At 45.0% G+C, this 26,888-nt stretch overlaps 4 protein-coding genes across 4 annotated transcripts in view; 2 read left to right on the top strand and 2 right to left on the bottom strand.

Moving 5' to 3' along the window:
* Window positions 1-2,727: 2,727 nt before the first annotated feature.
* On the bottom strand, window positions 2,728-8,399 carry fam89a (family with sequence similarity 89 member A). The gene is made up of 2 exons (XM_053445118.1): window positions 7,989-8,399; window positions 2,728-6,330 (listed from the first exon to the last, which is right to left on the bottom strand). The coding sequence occupies exons 1-2, from the start codon at window positions 8,238-8,240 to the stop codon at window positions 6,049-6,051; spliced, it is 534 nt and encodes a 177-aa protein (XP_053301093.1). The 5' UTR covers window positions 8,241-8,399; the 3' UTR covers window positions 2,728-6,048.
* Window positions 8,400-11,968: 3,569 nt separating this feature from the next.
* On the bottom strand, window positions 11,969-15,882 carry sprtn (SprT-like N-terminal domain). The gene is made up of 5 exons (XM_053445105.1): window positions 15,390-15,882; window positions 14,767-14,866; window positions 14,549-14,677; window positions 14,146-14,476; window positions 11,969-13,812 (listed from the first exon to the last, which is right to left on the bottom strand). The coding sequence occupies exons 1-5, from the start codon at window positions 15,716-15,718 to the stop codon at window positions 12,848-12,850; spliced, it is 1,854 nt and encodes a 617-aa protein (XP_053301080.1). The 5' UTR covers window positions 15,719-15,882; the 3' UTR covers window positions 11,969-12,847.
* A 548-nt stretch (window positions 15,883-16,430) lies between these two features.
* Window positions 16,431-19,596, top strand: exoc8 (exocyst complex component 8). Its single transcript, XM_053445139.1, has 4 exons — window positions 16,431-17,683; window positions 17,955-18,208; window positions 18,309-18,557; window positions 18,724-19,596. The coding sequence occupies exons 1-4, from the start codon at window positions 16,540-16,542 to the stop codon at window positions 19,129-19,131; spliced, it is 2,055 nt and encodes a 684-aa protein (XP_053301114.1). The 5' UTR covers window positions 16,431-16,539; the 3' UTR covers window positions 19,132-19,596.
* A 3,884-nt stretch (window positions 19,597-23,480) lies between these two features.
* Window positions 23,481-26,888, top strand: part of LOC128460193 (E3 ubiquitin-protein ligase TRIM9) — a 42,384-nt gene continuing 38,976 nt past the window's right edge. The window contains exon 1 of the mRNA XM_053445266.1: window positions 23,481-24,305. Within this exon, the coding sequence (XP_053301241.1) occupies window positions 23,481-24,305 (825 nt within the window). The remainder of the gene's footprint in view (window positions 24,306-26,888) is intronic.

Below are 26,888 nucleotides of genomic sequence, written 5' to 3'. Positions count from 1 at the left end.
TTAATATCAAACTGTCGCTTTCAGCCTGAATAACAGATTCCGTACATGTTGCTTAGAGGGACGAGCGTCACAGTCCGGCTCTGATGTGGCATCTGTCCCCCGGGGAGAGAGTGAGAGCACCTTGGATTTGCTCGCTCGGTCAAGATTATGATAATCTGCTCTAATCTGCCGACAGACGCTCGGACAGGCAGCATGAGACCAGAGCTCAGAGCAGAGAGAGGCAACATGGGATTCCAGTCCTGCACATGAAGGAGTGACGGCCTCTGTACACAGAGAACAACCAAACTGTACACTGGTTACTGACAACAGGCTCAGAGGAGAAGAACAGGAGTGACTGATTCACCAGTCGTCTGCTCAACTGGTTGATCACGTTCTGAGAAACACATTTCTGACTCCTGCAGCTGCAACACTCTGAATACTTCAAATCTGATCATCTCAGTGGAGAAAACCAGCAGAAAAACAAGCTGCACATTTCTGTTAGTACGATAGAGGCTTGACCCATTTCTTCAGTCTCTCTGGGAGGTTTGTGAGAGTCTGTGGATATGAAAACATAAACAGTTTTATCTCAGCACGAGGAGACGCTACTTCAAAGCCGTCCATCCTGCTGCTGCTGCAGAGATGATCAATTAAAGCGGAACTGCAGCAGCGACTCTGCTGCAAAATGCAGATCGGTGCATTTACATGCAGGTCAGAGAGAGAGCTGCATTCAGGAGAGGAGAAGAAGTAGGCAGCAGAGAGAGGAGGAAGACGATGGAGAGAGAGTCGAGTCTTTCAGGGGTTGAATGTGTCTGTGAGAGGATGAAGAGGATAGTAAACATTCTGTGTTTTATTTTATATTTTGTTCATTTGTCTGTTGGATTTCCACAGAACTCGGATCAAGAAAAACCCCCATTTCAATTTCAGCAGTCTTTAGACAATGGTTGGACTCAGGAATCTTTTTTCACTGTGAGAGAGCAAGATGAAGATTTTACTGTCAAAACCAATATGTTTTTGTGAATGACAGGTTAAGCAAGTCGGTCGTTGGAGACATGTGCAAAGAAACAAACATTTTGCAAGTTCCTCTCATCAAAGACAGAATCTGAGACGATTTAAGCTTCATTCACTCCAGTTTCACTCATTTCTACCAAATTAGTTCAGTTTCTATTCCAAAAAAAACACAAACTCCAGACCTGAGAAGTATGGAACCACTTATTAAATTAATATCAGGATAATAACTATGAGAGGAAAGCATTGAGAGACTATATCGTCCAAGAAACAGTAGTAAGGTCGATCAGGGGTTAAAGAGCGGGAGTCATGAGGGATCACAACAACACAAGCTTCACACAATGTTCTCTGAACAACGTTTGTTTATACAACACAAAATACATCAAAACCTTTCGTCGCTATACCGGACTTAATGAATGTATATAAATATGAAGCCACACATATTCAAAGCTGGATGTTTACGTGTATATTCTGTGAGTCAATGCTGGTAAACCGGCTGTAAAAAAGCATCTGTTAGCGTCTGTTGTGTGTTTCACGACTGATTTAACAGAAAAATCTCCACACGGGACAGTTTCATTCAGCTGGAGAAGAAAGTTGTGTTTCAAAGAATGTGTTTTTAAAACATTTGAGGCTTTTTCAGGGAATAAAAATCAAGTTTTTCAAGCAACAGAATACGACTTCCATCATAACAGATCCACACGTTACAGGGATGAACCCCCCCGCCCCCCCCCCCCCCGACACCCCACTCGTTAAATATCATCAACTTTGATTAAGTGTCTCCATTTGCTATTTTTGGTGCAGCCACTTTAACAACCTTCACGTTTCCCAGAATGCATCCCAACAACCACGAGAGCACGGCTGTGTACACACACTGCGTCCCTGTGGTGGAGATGCATTCTGGTCCATCGAGGCCCCTCCAGTAGGAACATGTCTCCATGTGATTGTTTTGCTCCAGAGAGAAGAAGCCCTCGCTTTTTTGATTTAGAGAAACTCGCACTGAAAGTTTGACCTTTAAGAGAAAAATGATGGTGGGACATGACATCATATACATCTGTACAGTTATCGATGTTAAATAATACGACACGACCGAATAAGATAAAGTCACATTTAAAGAGTTTTGTCCCAACAACACATCCAACAACTTCATGAAGAGAGGGGGGTTTGTTTCAAAAGTAGAAAATACACAATATTCAACTGTTAACGTTTTACGACACTGGGTGCAGTTTGCTGGTGTTGGTGAAAAGCACCGTTCAAACTGGTCTGTGCTGGATTCGGTTACAGTCTTGTTCCTGTACAAGAGGCACAGTGTGCCGGTGGGACGAAGAGGAGGAGGAGGAGGAGCAGGATGCTGTCGGTTTTAGGGGATTGAACACGAAACAGCCACAAACGAAACAAGTGCAAAGCCGAACGAGTGAGGATCTCAACACGGAGCTTATTTTGCAATTGACATTACGGATTTTAAGGCTGTTGTTTATATATATATATATATATTAATTAAAGACGACAAATAACAGAGGAGACTAAAAAGATCAGAATAAATCTTGTATGAAGTATGAAGCTGATATTACTGAACATTTTTCCAAATCTGTTTGTGTTGATGGAAACGTCTCTCCTGCTAATTTCCTTATTTATATCAGTCAATATTGATTATTATCAGGATAAATGTAGATTAATCAATGTTTAATTCAAATTTAAAGGCAGATTCTTTTAAGGAAAAACACACAAACTGACTCTTTCAAAACGTTTACAATTTCTTTGCACGATGCACAAATAACCCTTTTTTTTATTTATACTGAACTTTCGTCTTATTGCTACTTTAGAAAATGACAGAACATTTTCCCTCCCAGCCTTGCTCTTCACTTTTTAATCAGTCTGAGACCTGAAGATTTCTAAAAGGCACTAAATGTGTAGACATCCAATCACAGGCCTGGGTCTGGATTTCCCATCAGTCAAATCGTTTGTGAGCTTTAACAACAGAACAACGTTTTATGAAACGACCCAAATGTGACTGTAAAATATCAGCATCACTCAGATCCAGACAAAAAGTAACATGTGATAAACAGTGGAAAGAAAATCTCCATTAGAAGTAACACAAACATTCAATTGAGATGATTATATAATGAAACCATTGTTCTCTATGTTTTTGCATTAAGACATTTGCAGCCATTAAGATTCTTATGAACGGGGAAGGTTTCAGATTAAAAGTGAGTAAATAAGTGAGAAGCAGAAAAAGCCTCATTGAGACAAATCGATGGAAATGATTCAACTTGGTAAAGGAACAATTTGTCAGTTTGTGAAACATGCTCACTTGTGTACTTGTGCTTCACACGAGTTGTGTTAGAACTTCGGTTTGTGTACAGATTTAAACACTGAGCTGTTAATTGAGGAGCTTTAGTCGTGCGGGTGGATTTTCTTTCTTCCGATCAGAGGTGAGCTGCTTCCCCTTGTAAACGCTCATTATGCTAAGCTAAGCTAACGAGCCACAGTACAAACATGACCGGGTATTAATGATCACATACAAATATGTGCATTTCCCACAAACGTCAAACTTTTCCTTTATCAACAAACGTTTCCACACATGAAGCTTTGAGCTCTTTAAGCTGCGACTGTGTTCAAATGAATCTTCGAGACTTTCATACGTCAGTCGGTGAAATCAACGTCACAATAAACCACGTCGCTACAAATCAAAACATTAGTGTGTCCATGACACCGTGTGTCGAGCTCCATTCATCAGCTGTCACATGACGCGTGGAGACATTCAACACGTCAGGGATCATGTTGAACTGAATCTTCAAAGTAAAATCTAACGTTTTCCTCTTCAGCAACTTGAACCGAATACATTTCATTTTGAGTTCTGCAACTTCTTTGGTTTGTGAAACGTGAGGTCATGTGATCAATATCGTAGACTGTGTATAAAGATGGACGACATGACAGCTCCCTGAAAGTGGAGCCAAATCATCTTGATCGCCCCCTGCTGGCTGGATGCAGTATGGGTTATAAACCCTGCCTCCTCCATGTTAGCTAAGGGGCTTGGAACTAAATTAAAAGGGTCGAAATAAACATTTAATAAGAAGGTTTCTGTCATTTCATCACATTGATGTTTGTCCAAGTGTTTATATTTCTGATAAGTTTGGTTTTATTTAGTTATTTGAGGTTATAAACACGACTGTGCAGCTTCACATCACAGAGCAAGATGGCGTCACTCGTATCCTGGATGTTTTGGCTTCACTTTTGTACAACAGGAAGAAGTGGAGACGTGTCGTCCATCTTTCTAAAGTCTCTGATCTTTACAGACACAACATCAACACGTGAATGAAATCAGGCTGCTGCTCACCGGAGCTGTGACGGTAACGTGCTACAGATCGAGACCGAGAGTTTAGACGTGAAGGACGACCGGACAGAGCAATCACGTGACGATTAGAAGTGAAGAATATATGCACACACACACACATCCTGTCGTGAGATACATGACTCAGGACGACAGCAGAAACACAGAAGATAGAGTTTAAAGTAAGGCTGTGTTTGTAATGGAAACACTCCTCAGACTGTACGAGGAGATCCGTGAGGACGACACTGGAACTGTCCAGATGTTCACTGGTTTCCACTAAACACAACAAACTCTCCCTGCTACAATCTTGTTAGAGAAAAGAAATGAGTAGAAATGGAAAAAGTAGATGTAAGAAAATCGCCCTGATGAATTTTAAATGACGTTCAGCCTGCATGTGATGCTACGGTGAGAATGTTCAGGATCTTGTAGGAAACACAGTTTTATAAAAGCACCCTGTATTGATCTGATATCTGCGACCAGGTTTAGAGCTACAGCTTTGTGTTCACTCTGTGACATGGACGACAGCAGCGTCCTCACAATCCGACCGAAACACAACTTTTCAAAGTCACTGATGCACTTGTGAATCTCCTCAGTGAGTCTGTTCCAACGATCAAGTGCAAGCTACGAGAGAGTGGATCACAGCCAGTCATTTAGATAGACTATATTAATAAAAGCCTCAAAGTTGTGTAGAAAATTGCTCCTTTTGTGTTGTTTTTTTCCTGATTGTTACTGGTTATCACTTCCTAACTGGCTGTGTTGAAGAATAATTACAGTTTTTCACAATTGGGTTTTATTTTCATAGTTTTGGCTGCTATTTCTACCGATTATTGATAATATTGCACTCAAAATAGTTGCCAACTTCCCAGATCTTGATGAGTACAATGTTATTATTGACAGAAACAAAAGGTCATAACTATGAAAGTAAACAAGGCAGTTTGTAATATCCATGACTCATTGCCTGGTCCACTGGGCGGCCGCGTGTATCCACCGATGCAAAGAGTTTAAAACGGTTTCCAGCATTTTGAACGTTTCACATTTTCAGAGCAAACGTCTGCTCCAACTGAAAGGCAAAGAAAGTGAGGACCCCCCCCTGCAGATCTCCATATCATTCTCCACTTCTGCCCTGATGGATTCAACGCCCCCCCCTCCTCCACAGTCTCCATCAACAGGTCAACAAGTCGATCGCTAGAGCTCAGATATCCAATCCTCTTTATTCACCCCAAGTCCAACAGGTAGATGCTGTTCCCTTGATCCCGGGTAGAGCTGAAGTACAAACTTTCTGTTGCGAGCTATTTATATTATATAATAAATAATAAAACTTTGTTCATATATCTTGGTTATGTAAAAAAAAAATGTTCTGCCAAAAAGGAGCCTGGCTAGTGGATACAGAAGCAGCAGCAGAGCCGATTATAAAATGGAATACGTCGTATATATATTTTTTGCCTAATTTTGAGTATGCAGAATCTTTGAAAACATCCATCTCAACTCCTGAGGGTTGTTCAGAGGTCAGGACCCGGGCCGCAGGTGAACGTTTCCCCGGAGGAGCAGAACCATCACACTGGAGCTGGTGCTTTGTATTTACAGTCTGCTACGGTGAAGAGACACCACATCTCTGACCAGCCGCTCCCTTCTCCAAGGCCAAAAGCTTTTCTTAAAGCCGCTCCACTTATCCTCCAGCTTTACTCAGTCCCCCCGAAGTGTCTTTCCATCTGCAGAGAGATGCTGAGAACCAGGCCTCAGATGGTGACGTGAAAAGAGTCCCAGCTGTCGTCTTTGCCGATGCCGCTCCCGTTCTTAGCCGCTGTGGCGTCTCCGACCTCCCCGTCCGGCTGCTCCCCGGTGGGGGTGGCGCCGGTCTCCGGGTAATACTCGTCGTCCTCGTCGAAGTAGCCGTTCTCCATCAGGCTGAGGCTGGAGGCGGCGCTCAGGTCCTGGCAGCTGCCCTTGTACTCCTGGATGGACTCGTGGAGCGACCACAGCTGGCACAGCAGGGACATGTCCTGCTGCCGCAGACCCACCTGGAGGGAGGGGGACAGCAGGGTCCTCGTTAACACACATCACAATCTGCATTTATAAGTATTTCATTTAAAAATAATAAGTGTTTACTGGGTTTAAACAGCTGCTCCATTAGCGTCACATAAGACAAACACATGAGGGAAATCCTCACATTTTAGAAGCTTTAGTTTCTGGTTGAAAAGTGACCTCAAGTGCGACAGACCAGAGGGATACCAGAGTCCCAGAATTACTACTCTTCCTCTTAACAGAAGATAAGGAGAAGTAGACGAGTGGAGAATAACCCTGGACACGTTATCTCTCAAAGTGCAAACAGAGACACAACGTCTCCATCGTCTCTCACCACAGACACGTGACCCGAGATCAATTCTGACCCGACTGTTTTGTAGAAGATCAGCTCAGATCTTCTACAAATCCACATGATTGCACTTTAGACCCTGTCGTTGTAATTAAACCAGATGTTATGGCACCGGAGCACAACAATACAAACTCATGAGTGTCTGCAGGGTTCAAAAAGGGGCTTTTCAGCTGCATACCTCTGTGCTGACAATGCAGCATGAGCGGGGGGGGGGGGGGGGGGGGGGGTCACGGCATTGTCTTCCACACAAACTCACACAGGGCGGCGGACATGGGAGTCAGGCCGAGTTCAAACAGCTGAGACTGAGCTTTTAGTTTCTAAAAAAAACACACAGCAGACAACTTATCGGACGCACTCTCAGTCACACATTAACAGGGAGGGAGGAATGAGCCTGGAGCCAACGTCCTGCAGGGCCGGCCACTAAGAGGTTTGAGCTGCCACAACAATCTGAAACCTTTTCTGATCCGGTAGCTGGAGACGAGTTCGTCCAGGAGGCGTTTTGAAAAAGGAGTCGAGCTTGATACTGAGGTCTGGTCCCGATATGAGAATTCCTGCTACTGGCAAGGTGTCTTATGACTCTGGTTACATTTATTAATTATAGTAACTGTATTTGTATAGCACTGATCTCAACAAGGTGAGAAAGGGATTGAACAACCTCAAATAAAAAGGGTTTTCCATTCAGCTCCCCATTAAAGTTAATTAAACATTTACATTTATAGAGTTTTATTATTTTTGGCTTGTGTGTCATACAACAATAAAATAAAACTCGAAGTAGACAGTGAAAGGTTTTTAATTGAGCTTTAAAAAGGGCTTTCATTTATTTTAGCCTGATCCCTGATCCTGTTTTCTCTTGGGTGGTGGTGGTGGTGGGGGGGTGGTTTTCTTCCTGCCAGACTCCATTTGGAAAACATCGTTTTTTAACTCACCACGCTTGCAAGTGTCTTTCTCCAATGGACAGCGTGCAAACTTATAAAGTCTGGTTCTGTGTGTTGACTGCTCATTAGAAACCATGAAGTGACAAATGATGCACAGATGAATTCTGAGGCTGGTTTGACTGGAATGTCCCGAGTGAGAAAACCAACGGGGGCTGTTAGAAAGAAAAGCGAGATCCCACTTTGAAAAAGGGAATTTTTCTCATAAAATAACCTTTACGTGTAATTATATATACGCCGAATTTACCAGAAAGGTGTGGGCACGTGTAAAAACCCAAAAGTTTAACAACAAGTAACGGTTAAGTTTGCCTCAGTGCAATTCAACTTCAGAAAACCGCTATTTTCCTACGAGAGTCTGGTTTTGGTTTCTCACCATCTCCTTCCGCAGCAGCGCCAGCGCCGCGTCCAGGTTCTGCGGCTTGTGGGCCAGCAGGCTCTCCCCCCCGTGGTTCCGGCCCCGGCTCAGGTCGTCCTGGATCATCGTCTTCTTCACGTACATGCGCTCCATGTCCCTCCAGGAGCCGCCGCTCGAGTTCAGCAAGCCGCTCAGGCTCTTGGGCAGCGGCGGCAGCCCGTCGATGCAGGCCATCCCCCCCGCGGCCCCGTGAGAAGACTTCCCGTTCATGGCGGTCGAGGCTGGAAGAGGAGCGAGGAAGTTTGGTTTTGACACTTTCGGTGCAAATGTTCGGTTCCGAGAAACACAAAGAAGAAGAAGAAGAAGAAGCGGAGCTCGAGGATCCGGCTGCGACCGAGCCCGAGGAAGTGTCCAGACACCGAGGGTCCGTGAAGGCAACACGCACACAGGGCGCCGGGACTTCCGCTTGGCTCGACAAAATAAAAGCATCTAAAGAAGAGGAGAGGACAACAAATAGAATAAGAGACATCCCCAGAAAGACAAGAAAACGTTTTTACATCATTCCTCAAACACAAAACTAAAGAAACAACAATAGACAAAAAATGTATCCACACATCCGGGTGATTTAGATGTGGCAGCAGGTCAGAATGGAGGAGACCAGTGAATAAAAATACTACCTGTGCAGTATTTCATATTACTCTCTACTCTCATCCTGTCACTGTGTGCATTTTGACTGCAAACTATGTTGTAATACATACTTGTATACGTACTTAGTATGTTGCATACTTTTATGTTCTGTTTACTTATATGTTTGGGATGAGAGATACAATCCCATCTATGTCCTGTACTTAGCAGAATGGATTATAGGGTTGACTTTGTAAGTATTGTAATGTTTTTATGTTATTTCCTGTTTTTATATTTGTTGTTTCACCAACCACATAAAGCCCCTTGTGTGTGTAAACCTACTGGAGTGAATAATACTACCTCTTGTTTCTTGAATAAATGGCATCAACATATTTTTACATGGAGCCTATATGTGATTATTTTGTGTATCTTGAATATACTGTATTTCTTATTGAGTTGCTTTGGAAGGGGTGTGTGTGCAGTGCAGCCTCCACTAGTTCAACGTGTTTTCACTGTGCCTTTATTTTGGAGCTCCACTTCTGCTGCTGTTCAGATGAATTGTTGTAAAGTTGACGCTTGTGGCGCGTGGCAGTGAAATCTGCTTCCTGTCCATTTAACACGGTGACTGCTGGGCGTCTCCCTGCCAGCGACACAAAACTCTAATTACTGTTTGTTCATGTGTCATCATCCTGAGTTGCATCATCACTTTGAACGACTTCAAGAGATAATGAGACTGAAAACATTTGATAAGAAGAGAAATACATCAAATTCCTATAAAACACACTCAGTATTGAATTGGATTATAGAATAAAAATACATATTTAAGTCCAAATAATTTGTTTATGAACTCAAACTGTACAAATATGGAAGGAAAATAGAATTTCAATATCTGATCTTTTAAACGAGGTTAATCTTTGTTCCTGTGATCGTCTGTTACATCTCTGAGAATAAAACCAAAGTTATACTTGTGTTGATTAGTCCCTGTTTAATAAGAAATCTATACTTTCTATTATTTGACTTTACCTTTTAATAACATTTAATAAAGGAGTGTGTTCGTTTGATTCCCTCAAATAAAACAATGAAATCACATTGTACACAGAGGGTTTGAGGTCATGACAGGAGTGTGTGCGTGTGTCTGTGTGTGTCTGTGTGTGTGTGTGTGTGTGTGTCTGTGTGTAGGAGACAATAGTTTGAATATAAAGGACAGATGGTGGGCTTCACTTCCCGCCCCCCCAGTCTGCAGCCCCGACACAACAATAACACAACAATAACCATGAAACCAGCACACAAAAGCATCACACACGCTCTTCAGAAAGAGAGGAGCATGTGGTGCGTACCACACACAAACACACACACACACACACACACACACACACACACACACACACACACACAGAGTCAGACAGATGAATGAAAGCCTGAAGGCAGGGATTCCTTATCTGTCTGTTTAAATAAATTATATTTAACTTCTACAGTTAAAACATTAAGATATATAAGATACACTTATACGATAAAATACAAAAAATACAATACAATACAATACGATACAATATGATTTGATAAATCTTTATTAGTCCTACAACGGGGAACATTTCCTTGTTACAGCATCAAAGAGCACAGTAAAAAAATAAACATTATTAAAGTAATAATGAGGAAACCTACCTGCAAGTAAATATGTAAATATAAATTGACTAGAACTAATAAATACAGAGGGACATTATTTTAAACAGATATAAACTTCAAGACATTTTAAAGTGTCTCAAATTGTTATTGTTTTAATACCATATGGTATCACATGTTGTATTTGCCCATGAAAATACCCAGAATCCCCTCTGCCCCCTCCAGCAATTAGCCATCAGCTAACGATCCACATCTGCCCAGTTCACCCAGCCTGTTCAGGGACAATCTGTTGGTTTCAGGGGGTTTGATGAGCAGCAGGACTCTGTAAGCTTCCATCTCCACCAGCACCATTATCATTATGGTCGCTGCCGCCTGCGATCAAAGGATTAGTCGTATGATGGACCCCCCCCTGGGGAGGCATGTAACCGTAGCCGGGTGGTGTTAATCTGCGTTGCTAAAAAGCACAATGAGTAAGCATCACTTAGCGTAGACCGGCTAATAATGCTCCAAAGATATCCGCTTAGAGTCCCTGCTGGGAATGTGATATCTTACCTAAAGGCAGAAGTCACAGTACAGTTAATATACACTTTTCACTTCTAGCATCACATAATGCAAACTTTTATTTTGTTCATTTTATTATATTATTTAAAAGTTCACTAAGCACTTACGACAGTAATTGTATTTAAACAATATTTTATATTACAGTAGATCAACAAAGAAATGTACTGACAACAACTTTGAAGTTAATACAGTGCACACAATATCAATTTCAACATTTACCTTGATTTTCCCTTATTTAAATATATATGAATATTTGAGTTTTTTTTGTGCTTCAGTCCCGACTAACAACTGGAACAACCGACACAACGTCCAGGCATTGAACTTGCAGCTTGTCTGGGATGTGACTCTGTCAGAGAGCGACAATGGGTGTGAAAGGAAAGAGGGAGGTTGTGCGTACATGTGTGCGTTTGGAGGAGGTCAGCTTCCTGTAGTGCGTCAGTGTGCTGCAGGTCAGGAAAGAGGAGTGGCTGGTGGGAACAGCTGCTCGCGGGGCCTCTGCAGGAGGACCAGGAGGAAGAGGAGGAAGAGGAAGACCAGGAAGACGAGGAGGACGGCTTCCTCCCAGAGTTGAGTTGTGATGGGATAGTGGGTTCACACTGATGGTTTTGGATTTCAGCTTAATTGACTTTAAAGGGACTGTTGGGCCTTGGCGGAGTACTGAACTCAAGTCACAACCTCACACATCAGAGAGAATCCACGCTTCCTGTCCCGGACACGTTTATCTCTTGATGGGTCGAAGCCTGTGCAGCCAGATGGTTTCCGCAGCACCAGGCTGTGTTGATGGAACTGGGATGTGTGTATTCTGACACGCTCGGTCACTGCCCCCGGCCTCGCTCCAGTCGGGGCTGCAGCGACAGGAGGGCGTAGTCCCGATCAGCAGCTGGCCTCACGCTGTCTGACCTCTGACCTCCCCCTCTCCTCCCCCTCTCCCACCAGCTCTGGTACGCCCACTATCTGTCTGCCTTCCTCACCCAGCACCCCCCACTTTCACTATGGACATTGGACACTCTAGGGGCTGCAGTGATTTAGTTCTTTTCAATGCAGTGAAAATTATGTTAATGTTATTTCATTAGAAAAATACATAATCTATCATTTCCTTATTGAATTAATCACTTTTTTCAAAAGGTCTGAAGAGGTGAGAGAATCCAGTTGTGAATATTTAATGTTTGTAATTTATAATTACTACAAACAGGTAAATGGAAAGTAAAACATTTTTATTATGAACAAAACCTGAACATGTTTAACAATTTACTTTAAAACAAACACAACAAATACAAAACAACGTATAAACGTATAAAATCCGGATGTTTTTGCAGAAATCTTCACATTTCACCAACAAATAATAAAAGTTTCAACCATCCTCATGTGTTTTAGTGTAAATCTGACGACTGGAGCACATTAGAATCGGTGCATGAACAATCAGAAACCCTCACAGGGCCCGACCCTGTGGATCGATGCCGTGTCAGTGTCAGTGTGAAGTAGAAATAAACAGCTAGCGGCTGTGAAATTTGATTCCTGCAGATCAGCAGGGGTCAGTCTGTGTCTCCTGACGTCTGAAGGACACGTCAGACTGAAGTCAGCCCTTCCACCCACAGACGAGACAAAAATAACTCCTCTTATCTCCACACTGACGGCAACAGCTTCTGAATTCAAACCACAACTGGTCAGTTTTCACATTATTCTGGTAAATTCTGAAGGAGCTCTCACTGATTGCTGATCACTGATCACTATGATAGAAAATAGTGTAAGAATGACATGTTCTGTGCAGTTAAAACCACAGTGCTTCAAAATCCTGATAAACACACAAACTGAGAACTTACTGGAACTCCTTTGTTATGTTTTCCTGATGAAACTAGAACATTTGAAGGTAAACTTACATTATCTGTTAAACCCTGATGCTTCTTAAAACACTAAGGCACTGGGCTGTCAGCAGGCACAAGTGATAAGAGAGGAATTCTGATTATTAGAGAATAATAAAACAATCTAACCGGGAAGTAAAACCATCTATTAAAACCAAAAAGTGATATAATATCACAAACAGCTAATTCCCTGAACCCTCTGTGGTTCCTCCCTCAGGAGAGACAGGAGTCCAGATGCTCGTTGATCTTCGACTGCTGCACCTTCACCTGGCACACAGGACAGCTGACTGTCAGCGAGGAGGAAGAGGAGGAGGAGGAGGATGAAGTAGCGCTGAGAGAAGACGTGTTAGAGGATGAAGAGGAAGCGGTGGCTGTAGCAGTCACAGTTCTTTGCTGCACTGCAGGTGATCTCATCTTCACCGACTCCCTCGACGCTGCTGACTCAGTACCTAATGTTTTCTGGAAATAGTCGAAGATGCTGGCCGAGCCGCTGCGGTCGTCCCACGGCCTCTTCCTCGAGGTCTGACTCCCAGCAGCAGCAGCTCCTGACAAACTGTCACTGTTGAAGTATTTGGACTGTGTTGGTCCATCAGGGCTGTCTCTGTTTAAAACCACAGCTGGACCTCGCTTAGGCGTTCTGGCAGAGGAGGAACTCTGCTGTTTAGGAAACAGGGAAGAGACTAAGGCAGTGCTCCTGGAAGTCTCCGGTGACGTCAGTGAGTCTCTTCTAGTCTCAGCACCCGATGAGCTTCTGACACCCATGCTTTCGAAAAGGTCCTCGATGGAACTCTGCTTTGTTTTCTCTGCTACTTGGCTTCTGCTGCTACTGTGTGGTTTAGGGATTCGAACCGGCGACCCGTTGATGCTGACAAACACCCTGGTGTTTCCCACGGACCTTTTTTTAGGAGGCTTTTTGCCCGTGGAGGTTGTTTGCCCGCTGGAGGAAAAGGCCCCGGAGATTCCAGAGTGAAAGGGAGAGGTGAGGGCTTTAGCCGGGGACGACGGGGGGAAGAGTTTCTTAGGAGGAGAGAACACTGGGTTGGACGATGGTGTTTTCACAAGAGCGACTGGTGGTTTGTGGGATGGGGAGGAAGACGTGGAGGTCTGTGACCTCCCTCCGAGCAGGAAGCCTTTGCCAGTAAACGGGATCATGTTCCTTATATCCTGTAATCCAGAACCTGAGAGGAGAAGAAGTGAAAATTAGAGAGATGCAAGAGACCAGAGCCATAGACTGGAGATAAAGATGGATGAGGCATCTCCACTTCCTGCTGCTGTACAAGAATATGACTCACCCAGTATTTACGGCATCAAATAACTTATTAAAGCCAAATTTACTGAAAGAATTGAGACTTTATGGCCTCATCTGCAGCAAGTAGCAGAACAGCAGGTGGTCTGTCTTTATAAAATGTGCAAATAAGTTATTCTTCAGCACTTAACAGTAGGTAAATGACTAACTAAAATGTTGAAGTTACACATCTATTACACCTGAATCCACACAGGAGGTCCATTACCTGTAGCTGTACTGGAAGGTTTCCCACTTCCCGAGGCCTCCTTAGGTAATGTCTTCCCGTCCTTCTTCACGTCCTTCTTCATGTCCTTCTTCCCGTCCGTCTTCCCGGCCTTCTTTCCTTTCTGGCCGTATCCTTCAGGCTCCTTGATCTTGGTGTACGTCCCGCCACACGTCCTCTGGTGGTCCGCCCACCAGGGGTCCTGAGCCGACGGAACCCGGTTCATGGCCCTCTTCACGTAGCCAAAGTAGGGCTTGCGGTTCTGGCAGGGCCCGTCGCACCGCCACCAGTGCTGCCGGTACACATCAACCTCATCGTGGAAGCTGTGGTAGACCTGAGGACGTGGTTTCCTTCTTTAGATTACAGTATTAACTGATACTGAATGTATATAAGAAGAGGTACGTACAGAGATACTGGTTCCAGTGGCATCGTTGATACGGTCCATATGTTTGCAGAACTCAGGACCGTGACCGTCTCGGTCTCTGTTGTTCGCCGTCACAAACAGGAGGGCGTGAATCATTTCATGGAGGAGAGTCTGGGGAAACAAAAAAATTATATTTCTCTTTTAAAATATCTCTCTGAGCACATGTATTATGAATGTATGTGAGTGATTTTCCTCGTTACCTCCACCAGGTCTTTTCTGGGTCTCAGTTTCAGCAGCGGCTCACTGAGTCTGATGGAGCACAGTCCCCCCCGACCCTCGTACGAACACACACCAGCACAGCTAGGAACAAGAGAGGAGGCATTAAATAGTGCAAACACAGAACTTTAATTCAGGGTGTAAGATTTAGGTGAAATGGATTTATTGGCAATGATGTTTTCACTTTTGTTTAATCATCTAAATTGTACAAATTGATATTTTCTTTACCCTAGAGTGGGCCCTTGATATTTAAAGATTTCATATCTACATCTGGTCCTCTCTACGGAGGCTGCCATGATTTTTTTTACAGTAATTCAAACTGGACAAACTAAACACATTTTGAGTTTTAATGACAACTGAAGCTACAACAGGTTCTCGGTCATGTTTGGAAGGGGAGGGTGAGATTAGAGTCGTTCAGCTGCAACATGCAACTCCACCACTAGATGTCACTAAATTCCAAACACTGATCCTTTAACCAATTCCGATGAACATAGAGATGAACCAAACAACACCCAATGCACACATCAGGCACTTTAACAGCACGTGGGTGTAACAGAGCTTTTAACCTCACAGCCACGTCAACACCAACTGTTCACCGGGGACTTACAGGGTCATTCTGGGGCTCCACTTCACCTCCACCCCGCTGAGCTTCCCCCAAAAGAACGTGTGGTTGAAGTCCAGGAACATGGCCCGGACGTCGGGGCTGGGGTCCAGCGTCTCCCACGACGCATCCACGATGGACAGCGGCCTCTCGGGCTTCTCCCAGCGGGGGAAAGCTCCGCTGCCGCCCGCGGGGTACACGTCCAGCCGTCGCTTCTTGCTGCTGCTCTGTCCGGCATCATCGAGCCGGTTTGACGAGGAGGAGGAGGACGCGGTCTGGTACTCGGTGTCAAACTGCTCCTGGAGCCGCAGGGCGAGCAGGAAATCATCCTCCATGACCACAGGAAGTCAGGAACCAGCTGGCGGAAGTCAGCTAACCCCGGGGGGCATCTGTCGTATACACGTTCTTTTCAAAAAGTGTCACTAAACTGTCAGAAATTCAAATATGAATGCATCGTTTCTTCTTGTTGATGTTTGAGCACAGCCGCCAACCACTTCCGGTGTCCCGCTGCTCAGAACACGACCCACTTCCATTGAATTTCAAAATAAAACTCGACTCGTAGATTCCTTATTCTTATTGAGTGTTGTTGACCTGAACAGATCTGTTAGTGTGGGTGTATTGATAGGTATAGCGCCACCTACTGCTAACAGGAAGAAAGCCTCGTTGTACAACTTAAATGCGTCAAACGAACTCAGCTTTTTTACCTCCTCCAATGTGGTGCTCTTATTGTGAAACTTAAAATTGAGGAAAGTAACACATGGGTCAAAACCAAAGCAATGCATGCTGGGATATGTAGTATTTCAGTATTTTATGTCGTTGGTCGATACAAAACGCACCCGAGGTTTTTTTGTCGTCGCTTAATGATCAAAATAATTGAATATGTTGACAAATTTTAAATAATAGATTGATATTTACTTGTTTTTGATGGAGACATAACAATTCATTGGAATTAGAACAAAAATTATTAAAAGAAAATCACCACTTGGTAAAGGATTTGTTGCCCCTGAGTCACGTGACGTTTCAGGGAGTCGACCAGCTGACTACTTCCTGTTTAGGTTCCAGGCGGAACTGAACCGAGGAGCTTTGACAAACTCGTCCTCTGTGAAACATTTAGCGTCAATTTGACTTTAACAAACAATCACACACGCGACAGGAGATGTCGGAAACCGGAAACCGGCTCCGGAAGCTGCTGGAGTCGCCGAACTTCGAGCCGCAGAACTACGTGAAGCATCTGTCGCAGCAGTCCGATGGCGACCGGGACCTGCAGGAGCATCGCCAGAAGATCCAGAACCTGGCGGACGAGACGGCGCAGAACCTGAAGAAGAACGTCTACAAGAACTACCGCCAGTTCATCGAGACGGCCAAGGAGATCTCGTACCTGGAGAGCGAGATGTACCAGCTGAGCCACATCCTCACCGAGCAGAAGAGCATCATGGAGAGCATCACCCAGGCGCTGCTGTCCACGGACAAGGACGAGACCTCCAAGGAGATGCAGGCTGCTTTCCCCAAGGAGACCGAGGAGCTGAAGCAGAGGACGCTCACCTCCCTGCTGGAGAAGGTGGAGGGGGCGAAGACCATCATGGACACCCCGGGGAGGCACCTCGTCTACAACGGAGACCTGGTGGAGTTTGACGTGGACAACATGTCCCCCATCCAGAAGGTGCACGCTTTCCTCATGAACGACTGTCTGCTGATCGCCACCTGGCTGCCGAACCGCAGGGGCACCGTGAAGTACAAGTACAACGCCCTGTACGACCTGGAGAGCTTCGCCGTGGTCAACGTGAAGGACAACCCCCCCATGAAGGACATGTTCAAGATCCTCATGTTCCCCGACAGCCGCATCTTCCAGGCGGAGAACAGCAAGGTCAAGAAGGAGTGGCTGGAGATCCTGGACGAAACCAAGAAGAGCAAGGTCACCAAGGAGCGGCACAAGAAAGAGGAGGAGGTCCCCACCTCCCCGGTGAGAGCAGAGGTGTCCACCAACCCCTTCGACGAGGACGAGCCGGTGGACGCCCAGGAAGGCGTGGACCTCAGCCTGGAGTGGATCCAGGAGCTGCCCGAGGATCTGGACGTCTGCATCGCCCAGAGAGACTTCGAGGGCGCCGTGGACCTGCTGGACAAACTCAACGGGTATCTGAAGGACCAGCCGGTCACCCAGAAGGTCAAGGAGCTCCGGCTGACGGTGGAGGAGCGCGTGCGGCAGCTGACGGAGGTCCTGGTGTTCGAGTTGTCTCCGGATCGGTCCCTTCGTGGAGGACCTAAAGCCACCAGGCGGGCTGTGTCCCAGCTGATCAGACTAGGTCCTTTGTCTTTCAAGTTACTCATTCACTTCCCTCATATAAGCTACAGACATTTTGCATCCAGTCATTAAATAATATTAAAGGAGACATGTTCTGAATCATAGAACAACATTAAAAGTTTTACATGTTAAGAACACATCACTTTCCTCAGACTCTCCATTGCTGCAGCTCCTCTTTTCAGCCTCTGTCTCACACACTTGGTTTTATCTCCTGTCTCTATCAGCCTTTTCCACTCTTGTTGAATTGTTCCCCCCCCCGCGCTGTGTTTCAGGCCAGTCCACCAAAGCCTGCGAGCTGTTCCTGAAGAACCGAGCTGCCGCGGTGCAGACGGCCATCCGGCAGCTCCGCATCGAGGGAGCCACGCTGCTCTACATCCACAAGCTCTGCAACATCTTCTTCACCAGCCTGCTGGAGACGGCCAAGGAGTTCGAAATGGATTTTGCAGGAAACACGGGCTGCTACTCGGCCTTCGTGGTCTGGTCCAAGTCGGCCATGAGGATGTTCGTGGACGCCTTCACCAAACAGGTAGAGGAAGAGGAGACGAGCTGCAAAGTCAAAAAGGAAATCCACAGGCTCCAATAATGTGACACTTATCCTGAAAATGACTTTTCACTGTCTTCCCCAGGTGTTTGACAGTAAGGAGAGTCTGTCCACGGCAGCCGAGTGTGTCAAAGTGGCTAAAGAGCACTGTCAGCAGCTGACGGAGATCGGCCTGGACCTGACCTTCACCTTGCAGTCGCTGCTGGTCAAAGACATCAAGGCGGCGCTGCAGAACTACAACGACATCATCATGGAAGCCACCAAGCACCGCAACTCGGAGGAGATGTGGAGGAGGATGAACCTCATGACCCCCGAGGCTCTGGCTAAACTCAAGGTGCGTTTTGTAAACTTTTCTGTTCCTCCTTCTCAGGTCATCTGTGTTTCCAGCGCTGCAAAGCAAAGAAACACGTTTGACCCCTCACCTGGGGTCATGACCTTTGGGTAGAGACCTGGACAATGAGGTCACAGACACATGATCATGTTTGTCTGTTTCTCTGCAGGACGAGATGTGCAGCTGCGGCATCGGCAGCTTCGAGCAGTACACCGGTGACGACTGCTGGGTGAACCTGAGCTACACCATCGTGGCCTTCACCAAGCAGATGATGAGCTTCCTGGAGGAAGGACTGAAGCTCTACTTCCCCGAGCTGCACATGGTGCTGCTGGAGAGCCTGAGGGAGATCATCCTGGTGGCCGTGCAGCACGTGGACTACAGCCTCCGCTGCGAGCAGGACCCCGAGAAGAAGGCCTTCATCCTGCAGAACGCCAGCTTCCTCCACGACACGGTGCTGCCCGTGGTGGAGCGCAGGTTCGAGGAGGGCGTGGGCAAGCCGGCCAAACAGCTGCAGGACCTGAGGAAGAGCACGAGGCCGGTTCGGGTCAACCCGGAGAGCACCACGTCGATGGTCTGATTCCAGCTTCTTCAAGACATTTGAACAAAGTAAGAAACTGAAATAAAGCCGTCACAGAATGTCCTGGTAATTTCAGCTGGACATCAGGACAAGGATCAAACAGATGAATCAGAGGACACGTAAGTATGTGAGAAAAGATACTTTGGAGTCCCATTAAAACACTTATGATATTGGCTAATACTGAAAAGTAAAATGATCTATATGCTGAGCAGGTTTTGGGCACGTTGTGTTCTCTGAAATTTAGTAACACAACATTTACTTTGTGGAGTATCTGTGTACTCACAAAATGTTGTGATGTTTGATCCACTGGATCATTACAGGAATGAAATAGTGTCCTAACATACCAGGACTGATTGAAAAGGGATGACTGAAAAGAAAATGCACTGTTTTACTGTAAAATTTCAAAAATTGTTTGTTTGACAGCAACATAAGAAATGTATTAAAACCCATAATGCACAAATACAACCTTTTATCTCTTTATTGGTTTAATAACTTCCACTGGATTATCAGCTGTTGTGTCTGTGTTCATCCAGATCTGAGCTTTGTATCATTACACACTGAAGACACACAACTCTCCTGCTATATAGACATTTATCACAGCAGCCACAAAAAGCACATGTGTAATTAATAACACTAACAAGGGCTCAGTTGTCAGGAAGCTGCTCCAGTGAGCCTGCCTTCACAAAACAAAGACCCAGAGACTGAGTCCCTGAGTGGGAGTAGCTCCGTTGTTCTCTGCTGTAAAACGGGCTTATTACATTTCCACATTTAAATCATATAATAATAAAAACCTTTTGAGAGTTGCCAAGTGCGTAACAGTAATGACAAATGGAAATTAAAACGGCAATTTAATTAAGAGAGACAATAAAACGAGAATGGCTCTCAGCAGAGCACATTCCTCCACCATGGCCCAACAGTTCCCTGTATCATCACTGTCAGATTCAAGTGAACCAGATTTTAATTTCACAAACTCATCGGTGTTAGTTCCCTAAATGTGGCAGATTTGTCTTTTTCAAGATCCAGGAATTATTCCCATAATTTGTCCCATCTCACAAAGTCAATATGTCGACTGCTCCTCAGTTGAGGCTGTTCAGCAAAGACCTGGTCACCTTTAGTCACCAGATCAAACACTCCGGCACATGGAGGGAATAATAAGTTCCTAATGGAGCGTGGGCTGAGGCCTCTCATTGCTTTAAAAGTAGAATTTTAAAATCAATGCAGATGCACATCACTGTCTTTTTTCCTCCCTGTCTCTCCATCTACTTTATCTCAATGTATTTTTCAAACGTGCGTCAGAGCGCTTTATTTATTCTCTATCATTTATTATTCTTTATCATTTCCAGATGAGTCACATTAAAGACGTCTTCTCTTTTCATTTTTTTTCCCAGCAGCCATTTTGACTGAGTCCCAGGAGGAAGTAGTTATTTCAGTGTGATGCAGAGAGTGAAGTTATTCCACCTGTGTGATGTGTGTGTTCAACCTGAGACTGTTTCAGGATCAGATTTAGTTCTTGATCCTTATTTCATGACTCCATTGCCCTCTTGTGGCAGCTTTCAATCAGGAAGTATTGATAAGATGATGTCAATTTTCTTTAATATTTTTGTGAAACCTAATTATTCTACTTATAATCAAAGTAAAACCTGTTTTTTTGACTATTCATCGCAGTGGCTGTATTTATAAATACTTCTTATGAGTTCTATTGAAGATACAATTCTGACTTCAATCGTCTGACCAGCAACAACCATTATTAAAACCCAGTAAAACCAGTCTGGATCCCGTGACTGGAACAAACAGATGCTCCTCTCCTGCTGTAAAACAGCAACAGGAACTGACGACGCAGATATTTATAGACGCACGATTGTTCTCTCTGCTTCACAGCTCATCTCGTTATAATCACTGATGTGATCGAGGGCTCGGGGAAAAGCCTCGGGTGAAGCTATCAGCTTAGAGAGAGAGAGAGGACAGTGGGCGAGGCGGGGGGGATTCTTCAAGAGGAATTCACTCAGTCAACACATAGGAAATATAGATAGTAACGGTCATGGGTTTAGGTCTTGGTCAGCAAACATTGAGAATAGCTTGAACTCATCAGTGTTTACCAACGTGTGAAATTCTCCAGGGTTAACAGATGAAGATTAATTACCTTTGCATAATTTTCAAGATCAATGGATCAAAATCCAAAACATTTACTGTTATTTACCAGTTTATCTTTGTTCTTCCCATCAACCACATTTTGGACATAAATATTTGACCCTTTATTCCCCTTTATTTACCTGATAACTGCAAATACTAATAACTGATTATGATACAAAATGGATTCAACTCAGAGGATTTCATTGTTTGTTTTATGTTAACATGAGATATAATTTGACTTTATTGATCCGTGGAGGGAAATGACTCAGCAAAGCATTTACCATCAACCCCTTTGTTCCAACTGAAGCGATGCACTCATGTGTCAATAATTATAATCCAATAAAACATAGCCTATAGGTGAATGGATTCTGATGAATTGGTACTTTTACCATTTGTACTTAAAATAAATGCTGATACTAATACCTTAACATTTTCACTTGCAGCTGAGTATCTGTAGACTATATTAAGATCTGAGTATCTCTTTAAACTCCTGTTTTCATTTGTTAAAACCTCAACGTGTAGGATTTTAAATGTTTTTAATGCAGCACAACCACTTGGTACTTGGTAATAACCCCAATTTCAAAAATACAAACAAAATCTCTGGATAATTAATGTATCCATCATCATTTGATATATGGAAGCTCTATGCATTTTCCGGCAGAAGTGTCTCATTTTGCTGCAGAAAAACTTGCCCACACTGTCCTTTGAGAATCATCATTCTATGCACGATAACCTTAACTTTTTAATTAACAGATAAGCAGCCGAGTCTTGGATTCAGTGAAATCTAAATGTTGAGCCTCTTCATTGTGTTTGTCTCGTCTGCAGAGCCGACTGCAGGAAAGAGAACATGAAATGGGAGGAAGTACACAATGTGTGTAGTGGATTTTTCAGCACAATGTTTGTAAAACTAACTCTGGCTGTGATGTTGTGCGGACGGTGCTGCTGGGTGTTTGGATTTTCTTCCGGATGCAAGAAGAGAGCTTCACTTTCAAAAAAGCCATTTCCACTCCAGCCGTGTAACTCGAGCTTTCATGTCCTACAGTGATGATATTAAATGTTTTAAAAGGACGTGTCCTCACAATGAGCGAAACAAGAGCCTCAAGGTGAAGTCGTGCAGTGAAAGCAAAGGAAATACTGCAGATTTGAGTGTGTTTGTGTGTAGATGCACAATATTGTACAGTATGTTTACAAGACTCGCTCTCATCTCACCACAGAACACATCATCTAATTGACAGGTAATGAAACTAACGGGGCTGATAAATGGGAAGCTGTCCCAGTGGGGGGTGGGGTGGGGGGGGGATTAATGCTCCACCCTGAGGGGCCTCAGTCACGGCGGCTGTCTGGTCAATTAGATGCTGAGCTAACACAGAGGGCTTAACAACGTTTAATGGATCAAAAAACTCTTCTCCCACGTGACCCGAGCATCAGCAAACTCCTCAAGTCACCTCAACAACTTTCTCTTTTCAATTTTTTAACGCTGTCGTGTTTCAAAATGTTTCTCGATCCATCTCTGTTTGGTTTGTGTGCTGCGTCTGATCCGTCTCAAGCTGACAGGCAGAACAAATGCAGATAATTAGGAAGTCAGATAAATGATGGTCGTTATAATCGTCCTGACCACCGTTACTCTCGACTTGATGATGGATGATCATGGACCAACATCAAAGGATTTATTCTCCTTCATTAGATTCCCCTTGAAAATATAATTCAATTTGGAAATGACATATTTTCTGATTTCCATTTTATTCTACTGAATCATTCTAATAGGTTCTGATTATTTTACAGATTAAACCACAAAACAGTAAATGATTAATGCAACCGCAAACACGTACAATATTAAATCCCTGTCATATGTTAAAGGATGAAGAATATTATCTAAAAAATATTTTAATTGATGATTAAATTAATATACACACTTAGTTTTAATCCTGGCAGTGGTGTATGATTTTAAATGAGTAGAAATAAACAGTTAAGTGAATGAAGAAAATATAAACAACCCAAAGCCTAATAAATAAAAAACACCCAGCTCGGATTCGACCCTGTGAACAAATCATGACAGTGTGGGTGTGTCAGAGCCTTTCAATGAACCCGTCACTCACAGCACACAGTCCCCGCCCCCCCTGCAGCGCATGCGCACAGCGGCTTTGGGGAGCTGTCCGCCTCAGTCGGTGCTGAAGTGTTTTCTCCGGAGCGTCTCCCTCCTCTTCGCCGACACACGCACGATGGAGGAAGAGTTAAAATGTCCCGTGTGCGGTTCCCTGTTCCGGGAGCCCGTCCTGCTGCCGTGCTCCCACAACGTGTGCCTGGCCTGCGCCCGCAACATCACGGTGCAGACCCCGGAGGGGGAGACCCCGGTGCAGAGCCGAGCCTCGGGCAGCTCGGACTACGACTACCTGGACATGGACAAGATGAGTCTGTACAGTGAGACGGACAGCGGGTACGGATCCTACACCCCGTGTCAGCTCAAGTCCCCCAACGGGGTGCGGGTGTTTCCTCCGTCCGCCGCGCACCGGCACTGCTCGCTCACCTGCCCGCTGTGCCACCGGAGCGTGTCCCTGGACGAGCGGGGGCTCCGGGGCTTCCCTCGGAACCGGCTGCTGGAGGCCATCGTGGCGCGGTACCAGCAGAACCGCGCCAACGCCGCTGCCGCCGCCGCCGCAGCCTCCTCCTCCACGGCGGTGAAGTGTCAGCTGTGCGACCGCAACCCGGCGGACGCGGCGGTGATGTGCGAGCAGTGCGACGTCTTCTACTGTCACTCCTGCCAGCAGCGGTGCCACCCATCCCGGGGTCCGCTGGCCAAGCACCGCCTGGTGCCGCCGCGGAACCCAGCGGCAGGTGGCGGTGCGGCAGGCGGAGGAGGAGGAACCGGGGGACAGCAGCCGCCCGCCACCGCGCGGAAACCGGCGACCTGCGTGGACCACGAAGCGGAGAACTTCAGCATGTTCTGCTGCAGCTGCAAAGCTCCGGTGTGCGTCAAGTGTCTGGAGGAAGGGAAACACAACAAGCACGATGTCAAACCACTGGCGGTGATGTGGAAGCAACACAAGGTGAGGTCACACACACACACACACACACACACACACACACACACACACACACACACACACACACACACACACACACACACACACACACACACACACACACACACACACACACACACACACACACACACACACTCACACACACACACACACACACATTCCCCAGCCCCTATCCCTCACCCTAACCCTAACCAGCCAACTATATAACTAACCCAAACATAAAGCTCATACTAAAACATCAGAAAGTGAGAAAAGAGCTAAAATGTCCTCATAAGGTCTTCAGATGGTCCTCAGAAATACATCTAAACAAGGTTTAACACACACACAGTCCCAGTGTCTCCATGACTTCCGGGGACATTATTACCACATTGATTTCCAACATTAACCACAGTTACCACTTGTCCTCCCTTAACCCCTTAACCTGAACCCAACCTTAAAACATGAGTTCACCTTAAACTTGAATGATTTACGATAAGAGGACTGACCTTTGACCCCATGAGGAAGACAAGTCAACCCAACGTGACGGGTTCGGGCTGCTATTGACTTCCATTCATCCTGGACAGCCTAACCACAACCTTATCACCGACCTTAACCATCACAACTAAATACGTAAGCCGTCCCCGTATACCAACATGTCCCCACTGTCCCTCTCTCCATCGGGTCTATGCTCAGAATGGTCCTCACAAAGATACAACACACATACACATGAGGCTCGAAGCCATTTAGGCATCTGTGTGTCTGTGTGTGTGTGTGTGTGTGTGTGTGTGTGTGTGTGTAGCCTGATGTGGCCTCTGTGGAATTGAAAACCTTGAATCAATCACGTTTCTCATTCTAACCTGCTTGTTTCTTATGGTTATGTAAATGTGTGCTCAGCCATCTCGCCACAAACCCCCCCCCCCCAGCACCTCCGTGGTTTCCCTGTGTTCACACGTCTGATCGTGAACGTCGAAGCGTCTGCGGCTGTTTGTGTTGAATTCTTAACGGCACAGGAAGCTGGAGCCTGAGCTGGAAACGTTGATCACAGAAAGCAGGGATGTGTGTGCGGTTGTGTTTCAGTGTATGTGGGGCAAATCGTAAAATTAGAGAACTCTGTGCGAATAATCAGAATTCACGCATTACAAGATAATTACTGAAGGCGCAAAATCCCATGTGTGTGTGTGTGTGTTTGTGTCAGTGCTTGTGTGGATACAATGTGAGTCATCGCTTGAGTAGGTCACACAAACCCCCGTCTGGCTATTTCACATTTTAGCAGCGCACATCTGTGTGTGTGTGTGTGTGTGTGTGTGTGTGTGTGAACAGTGGAGGAGGAAGAGGTCAGTGCTCTTCCTCAGGCAGCAGCAGGACACAGATAATAATGTTGGTTTAAGTCAGCTACTTTAATCCTCACAACAACACGGTTAAAATGAATGTTTTTTAGAAGTAAGGTTGGAAAAATACCTAATTTAAAAGATCATATCTGCACATCACTATCTGAAGTATACTGTATTCATGCCTATTTCATGGTACTTGTACTTTACCTGAGTTTTTCCATTTTATGCTGGGTTATACTTTTCATATCAAGATTTTATGTTAAATTGATAATGACGTGATGAAATATTAATTGTTACAGATTGAACTACGTTCTACTTCATCAGCATTTACTCTCATGCAGATCTTTTGAATCACTGATCATATTACAGTAATATAAAGTATATATTTTAAATGTTACATGCAGAATTGAGGTGAAGTGAGGCTGTGAGTACTTTCTATTATGTGAGACTGTGAAAAGGCTTTTCCTCCTTAATGTCGTTGTGTTGTGTTCATACTTAAGTAAAACATCTCAGTACTTTAGTTGAACAAAAGCATGGCGCTGCATTTCATAATCTACAATTTGTTTATACTCCTGCCAAATACTTGTTTCATGCACGGTCGAGAGCTGCTGCTGAGGTTTGTAGATTAAAACTATTCTGGGGGGAAAACAGATTTATGTTATTGTCCGTAACGACTACAGGGAGTTGATTTAAAATGAAATGGCTCAACATGAGAGAAGAAGTCATAAAAGGGATCTCGTATAGTTGTGTAAGTTTCCTAACTTTGGTTCAGATCGTGGAAAAGGAGGCGAAGTGGATGATTTCAATTGTTATTGATTGAGTGATTTGTGTATTTAAAGCTGGTGTAGGTTTGTTTTTGCCACTATTGAGCAGTAACTCTGTCCATCCATCCATCCATCCATCCATTCATCCATCCATCCATTCATCCATCCATTCATCTGATTGATGGACTTCCGCTTAACCGGGCTCGGATCATACAGGAAGTAGGGTATTCCAGGAGTCCGGTCCCTCCTGAGACATTCCCCCGCCAGATGGGACGTGTAAACATGTCAGTGAGCCCTGGATCTCCCTCCCGGTCGGGGCATACCCAGTCAGCCTTTAACAGACGGCCCCCAGGAGACATACCTGAACTACCTCATCTGTCCCCTTTGGACACGAAGACCCAGCGGTTCTACTCTGATCTCCCCCCAGAGTCCAGACTCCTCACCCTGTCTCTAAGGCTGAGCTTATATTCTTGATCCTGTTCTTTCCCTACAAAAAGCTTGTGACCATATGT

The sequence above is a fragment of the Pleuronectes platessa genome, chromosome 17, assembly GCF_947347685.1.
Source record: "Pleuronectes platessa chromosome 17, fPlePla1.1, whole genome shotgun sequence".
In the NCBI taxonomy this organism is placed as follows: domain Eukaryota; kingdom Metazoa; phylum Chordata; class Actinopteri; order Pleuronectiformes; family Pleuronectidae; genus Pleuronectes; species Pleuronectes platessa.
This window is presented reverse-complemented; position numbering and strand designations above follow the sequence as displayed.

Excerpts from the sequence above, each read along its gene's own strand:
- fam89a (XM_053445118.1), bottom strand. The coding sequence starts at position 8,240 with ATGAACGGGAAGTCTTCTCACGGGGCCGCGGGGGGGATGGCCTGCATC. Across the intron at positions 6,331-7,988 it reads CGCTGCTGCGGAAGGAGATG|GTGGGTCTGCGGCAGCAGGA; the intron begins GTGAGAAACCAA and ends CCCTCCCTCCAG.
- sprtn (XM_053445105.1), bottom strand. The coding sequence starts at position 15,718 with ATGGAGGATGATTTCCTGCTCGCCCTGCGGCTCCAGGAGCAGTTTGAC. Across the intron at positions 14,678-14,766 it reads CCAGAAAAGACCTGGTGGAG|ACTCTCCTCCATGAAATGAT; the intron begins GTAACGAGGAAA and ends TTGTTTCCCCAG. Across the intron at positions 13,813-14,145 it reads ACCTTCCAGTACAGCTACAG|GTTCTGGATTACAGGATATA; the intron begins GTAATGGACCTC and ends TTCTCCTCTCAG.
- exoc8 (XM_053445139.1), top strand. The coding sequence starts at position 16,540 with ATGTCGGAAACCGGAAACCGGCTCCGGAAGCTGCTGGAGTCGCCGAAC. Across the intron at positions 18,209-18,308 it reads TGGACGCCTTCACCAAACAG|GTGTTTGACAGTAAGGAGAG; the intron begins GTAGAGGAAGAG and ends TGTCTTCCCCAG. Across the intron at positions 18,558-18,723 it reads AGGCTCTGGCTAAACTCAAG|GACGAGATGTGCAGCTGCGG; the intron begins GTGCGTTTTGTA and ends GTTTCTCTGCAG.